At 39.0% G+C, this 4,793-nt stretch overlaps 1 protein-coding gene across 5 annotated transcripts in view; it reads left to right on the plus strand.

The window, feature by feature from the left end:
- The window catches only part of exoc7 (exocyst complex component 7), a 24,316-nt gene extending 20,507 nt beyond the window's left edge, over positions 1-3,809 (plus strand). For all 5 annotated transcript variants that reach the window (XM_014014858.1, XM_014014860.1, XM_014014863.1 and 2 more), the window contains 4 exons: positions 839-902; positions 3,024-3,065; positions 3,149-3,282; positions 3,360-3,809. In XM_014014858.1, coding sequence (XP_013870312.1) covers positions 839-902; positions 3,024-3,065; positions 3,149-3,282; positions 3,360-3,462 — 343 coding nt within the window. In that variant the 3' untranslated portion in view covers positions 3,463-3,809. The remainder of the gene's footprint in view (positions 1-838; positions 903-3,023; positions 3,066-3,148; positions 3,283-3,359) is intronic.
- Positions 3,810-4,793: the final 984 nt, after the last annotated feature.

Consider the following 4,793-nt stretch of genomic DNA (forward strand, 5'->3'; position numbering starts at 1 on the left):
GTGAAAATTTCATGTCATTAGCACCTCTAGTAATATATTTACTGAGAAAAATGGTGACGTGTTCAATACTTATTTTACCCGCTGTAGTATATACTGTAGATTTGGCATTTTTAAGATCATCTTCCAAACCATTCCACAATCCTGTACCCTGAATTAAAGTACATTTTTTGCTCAAACAATATGAAAATATGGCTTCACAAACATTTCTATCCCCTTAAAATAATAACTGTATCTCTTAACAAAGTTTGCCTGAATGTTGGAAGGTAATACGTTTCTTTGAGTCTTGTACATAAATGATAAAATATTATAGTCAACCAAATTATAGAATTTTAAAATTTTCAGTTTGCAAAATAATGTATTAGATGGATGGATGTAATTTTTTTCTCGGGTTAATTCTTTCGGCTCTTTTCTGTAAAACAAAGATTGGATTTGTAATTGCTCTGCAAGCTTTACCCCAGACTTCAGACTTTTTTTTAAAAGTAAAAACCAAGAGTGAAATCTTAAAAACAGTCCCTAAAGGAAGAGGCAGCCAGTGAAGAACACTAAAAGGTAAAGAGCTCACGTCTCGTCTCTGTTAATAAACAAGCTGCTGAATTTTGAACCAGCTGAAGATGGAGGAGAGACTGGTCAGTCCACTATAAAGACAGCTGCAGTCATCCAGTTTAGAGAGGAAGAAAGCATGAATGACCCTCTCAGGGGCTTGATCTGGTTAATAAGCCTTAAATGATAAAAACTAGACTGGACTGCTGCACCGACCTGTCTGTCAAACCTGACTCAGACTCAGACAGGTCCTGTGTGGTTTTATTTGAGCTGAAGCTGTTTTTTGTTTCTGCTGCAGCTGGCTGAAGGTCACCGAACATCTGACGGACAGGAACATGCCCGTCCTGCAGCCCGGCGCCAAGGTCAGGAGTTCATATTCAGTGTGGTGGCAGAGTGTGGATCAGAACACGTCTGTGTGAGCTGTCGCACCGACGGCTTAAATCTCTGAGTTTACTGAAACTGAGTTGATCAAACCTTTCAGAACTGATACTGAAACTTTCACCAAGAGACAACGTGTTGCTCGTCTCATCGCTACGAATGAGCAGCGCTAACAAACACTGAGCTCTACCTGGTATTTCCTGCATAGTAACAGCATTTTAACACATCCTCTTATAAACACTGAAAAGTACTGTGTGTACTAAAGGTGAAAGAAATAATACAGAAATACCAGTGGTGGGCACAGTTCCACTAAAGCACTAATAGGGGAACTAATTTCCTGATTAGTGCTTTAGGGCTTTTGCTGTTTTTTAATTCATTAGTGGATTAGCACTTGCTACATTTATGGGCTAAATTTAGAAGCACTAACTGAGGTCTTTAAATGCGATTAATCAATGTTATTGTTACCAGCTGAGGGTGAAAGCTGTCACACATTGTGTTCATATGTGTGTCACTTATCTACAAGGTCACATGTGTCAAAATCAAGGCCCGCGGGCCAAATGCGCCCTGCAGGTGACTCCCATTTGGCCCGCCAAGAGCACTAAGTGTCAACATTCTGCACACAGTAAATATTTTTTCATGTTGACTGAAGAGTGTTTCATGTGTCAACTGGATCATATTAGTGCTTTAGAATTAGGGGACCTAAATAGTTGAGTTAGTGCTTTAGGGTTAGTGCAACTACAGTAATACTTAGATAATTGCTGCCCACCACCGAGAAATACTATTAAAAGTAAGAGAGTTTTACTCCCTGTTGGGTTGTGGTTAGTAGCCGCTTGTCTTAACCAAAGAGCTAGCTTCAATAAAAAAGTTAGCTTCAATAAAAAAGTTAGCTTCAATAAAAAAGTTAGCTTCACTAAAAAAGTTAGCTTCACTAAAAAAGTTAGCTTCACAAAGTCATAATTGGCTAACAAAAATATAGCTTTACTAATGCTAAACAGCTAAATGTGTAAAAAAAAAGTTGTGTAAACTAATGCTAAACAAGTAAGAATTAGCAGAAGCTAACATTAACAGCTAGCCCCTAACCGATGGGACAACTATCAGTCTGTATCCAAAACGGTGGGCGGGGTCCTTAAAGTCTGCTAACGGTTTTCAAAGTTAGTCAAAAAGCTAATCCACTAAACAAAATATTAATTCCTAAGTGGCGGATCCACGCCACGACAGGGAATTTCCACTGCAGTGGTGGTCCATTTTAAATTTACGATATGTAAGTGAGAAATTCTCACTTCAAAGCTTATAACCGCAGCAAAAATAGCCAGTGAAATGGACTTATCAGTATACTGACCAAGTTTGAAGCCAATAGGTCAAAATCCCTAGGAGGAGTTTGCAAAAGTTCGATGTGAGCAAAATTAAAAATCGGCCAAAATTTGACATTTGACCCAAAATGGCCGACTTCCTGTTGGTTTTAGGGCATACCTCCAAGAGACTTTTTAAAATATTTTGGGGAGTTCTACCTATGTGCCGAATTTCAGCTCTCTAGGACTTGCCAGTTCCTTTATCTCACTTTAGGTGGCGCTGTGGAGCCGTTTGGCCACGCCCACTTTTGATTCCAATGAAATCTTGCTATTTCACGCAGGGGACAACTTTTGGCCAAGTTTGGTGAGTTTTTGAAAATGTTAAGGCCTCCAAAAAGCTGCCAAAAGTGGCGGAATAAAAAGAATAATAAGATAAGAAGAAGAAGAAGAAGAAATCTTGCAATTACAAACTCTTCAAATGGAGATTTTACATAATGAATTTTGCTACTTTCAAACTGTGCTTCCACGTAGAGGAGTGATGCTGTAAAGAAATATTCAACTTGCATTATGGGAGATGTAGTTTATGGCCAGCGCTGATTTTAAAGCAGATTATTTAAAGACATTAATACATCTTTGAAGCTCTTGCGGGCCACATTAAATGCTGTGGCAGGCCACTTTAGGCCCTCGGGCCTTGAGTTTGACACATGGGATTTACACAAAAACATCAGAAATAACACACAGATGGTTTTACCTGGGCTCACTCATGTAAAATGCTCCCGTGTCGAGTAGTTTTAATCAAGTCTTTTCTTCCTCCAGCTGAAAGATAAAGAGCGACAGGTGATCAAAGATAAATTCAAGGTGAGTCATTAAAATAAAACAACGAAACGTTTGGAGCGGCAGGTTTCAGCAGCAGGTTTCAGCAGCAGGCGCGTCTCTTTCAGGGGTTTAACGACGGTTTGGAGGAGCTGTGTAAGACCCAGAAGGGCTGGGCCATCCCCAACAAAGAACAGCGGGACTTCATCCGCCAGGCGCAGAAGAAAGTGGTTTCTGATGCTTACAGGAACTTCCTGCAGAGGTGAGACCCCCCCCCCCCCCGATCATTAAGACCAGGTTCAGGTTTCAGTTTTAGTAAAACTGATCGGTTTTCTTCAGGTGTGCGAACATTTCCTTCACCAAGAACCCCGAGAAGTATCTCAAATATCAACCGGAGGAAGTGGAGGAGATGATTGAGAAGCTGTTTGATACGTCCGCCTGATGAAACCTTCGTCCTCCTCTTCCTCATTTATGTAAATGTGTCGGACAAATAAACACTAAATTTCCCTCCGGGTTCATGATTTTCATTAATGACTGAGAGAAGTGGACAGATGTCTTCTGAGGGACGAGGCTGCCAACAGGAAGTGAGTTTTTACTCAAATGTTCCTGTTTGAAGATAAAAACACAAAAGCACCTGAACCATCAGGACTTTTCTGGAGGAAAGGGAACCGAGTACTGTTTTTACTAATTTATTGACCTGATTCTCAGTGGAACTGCTCATTTTTTGTTTTAATTCAAGAAAAAAAAAAGGCATTTCAAAGTAATAAATTGTACAACGTTGAAACTAAACGTGTCCAAATCTGCTTGTTTTTATTCCTAATTTGTAATTCAGGACTTGGAGAAGGCTCGTCCGATATGGGTGGAGGTGGTCAACAAAGTAATGTACACGGTTCTGCTAAACCGCTAATACTGGAACTAGCTTCTCATTTAGCAGGTTAGCTTTTTGGCTAAATTAAGTTCCACTAATTTTAAGTCCACTAAAAAAAATCACAAGTGTAAAACCGTCTTTCTTTAAGCTGTTTATTCCGAATTAAATAAAAGTGATTCTTTCTTACAAACAGTTCAGGATCCGTAAGACACCGAATGTAACATGCTACATGCTACACCGTATGTAGCATGTAGCATCTTTAGCAGCTAAACTTCAAACTAAGGGTGTCAAGAAGAAATAAAATAACATTTAACAGTATGTAAAGAATATAAATGATTGCTACATATGTTAAAGTATTGATTTGTTGTTTGAAATATAAACTTGATCCAGGAAATGCTTTTATTCTGAAAGGGGTAAACTGGAAGTAAAAGTTAGAGCTATAACTCCGCCCACCTTCATATTGAACCAATAGGAACCTAAGAAATAGGTTAAGGACAAAGACACGTCTTAGCGGTTAGCATTATTTTACACTGATTGTTTTATCCGTTTATCGGATTAGCGTTAGCAGAACTTGGATTAGCATTAGCAGAACTTGGATTAGCGTTAGCAGAACTCAGATTTGAGTTTAGTGGTTAATGAAACAAACTTTTTGATTAGCTGCGCTCACCACTGCAAATGAGCCACGATACAAAAAGTCACTGCAACTGAAATTTAAAGTATTTTTACCATAATGGACCATTTCTGAGTACTAGTGAAGTCTTACTTTTCTGGTTCACAAGTCAAACATTATTTTAGCTATTTTACAAATGAAGTTTTAACCAATTTTTGTTGGCTAATGTGGACCAGCTGTGGCGGCCATGTTGAACCAAGTCGACTCCAAAAGTTCATCAGAAGTTAATCCCTAA

Source organism: Austrofundulus limnaeus, unplaced genomic scaffold (genome assembly GCF_001266775.1).
Source record: "Austrofundulus limnaeus strain Quisiro unplaced genomic scaffold, Austrofundulus_limnaeus-1.0 Scaffold119, whole genome shotgun sequence".
Lineage (NCBI taxonomy): Eukaryota > Metazoa > Chordata > Actinopteri > Cyprinodontiformes > Rivulidae > Austrofundulus > Austrofundulus limnaeus.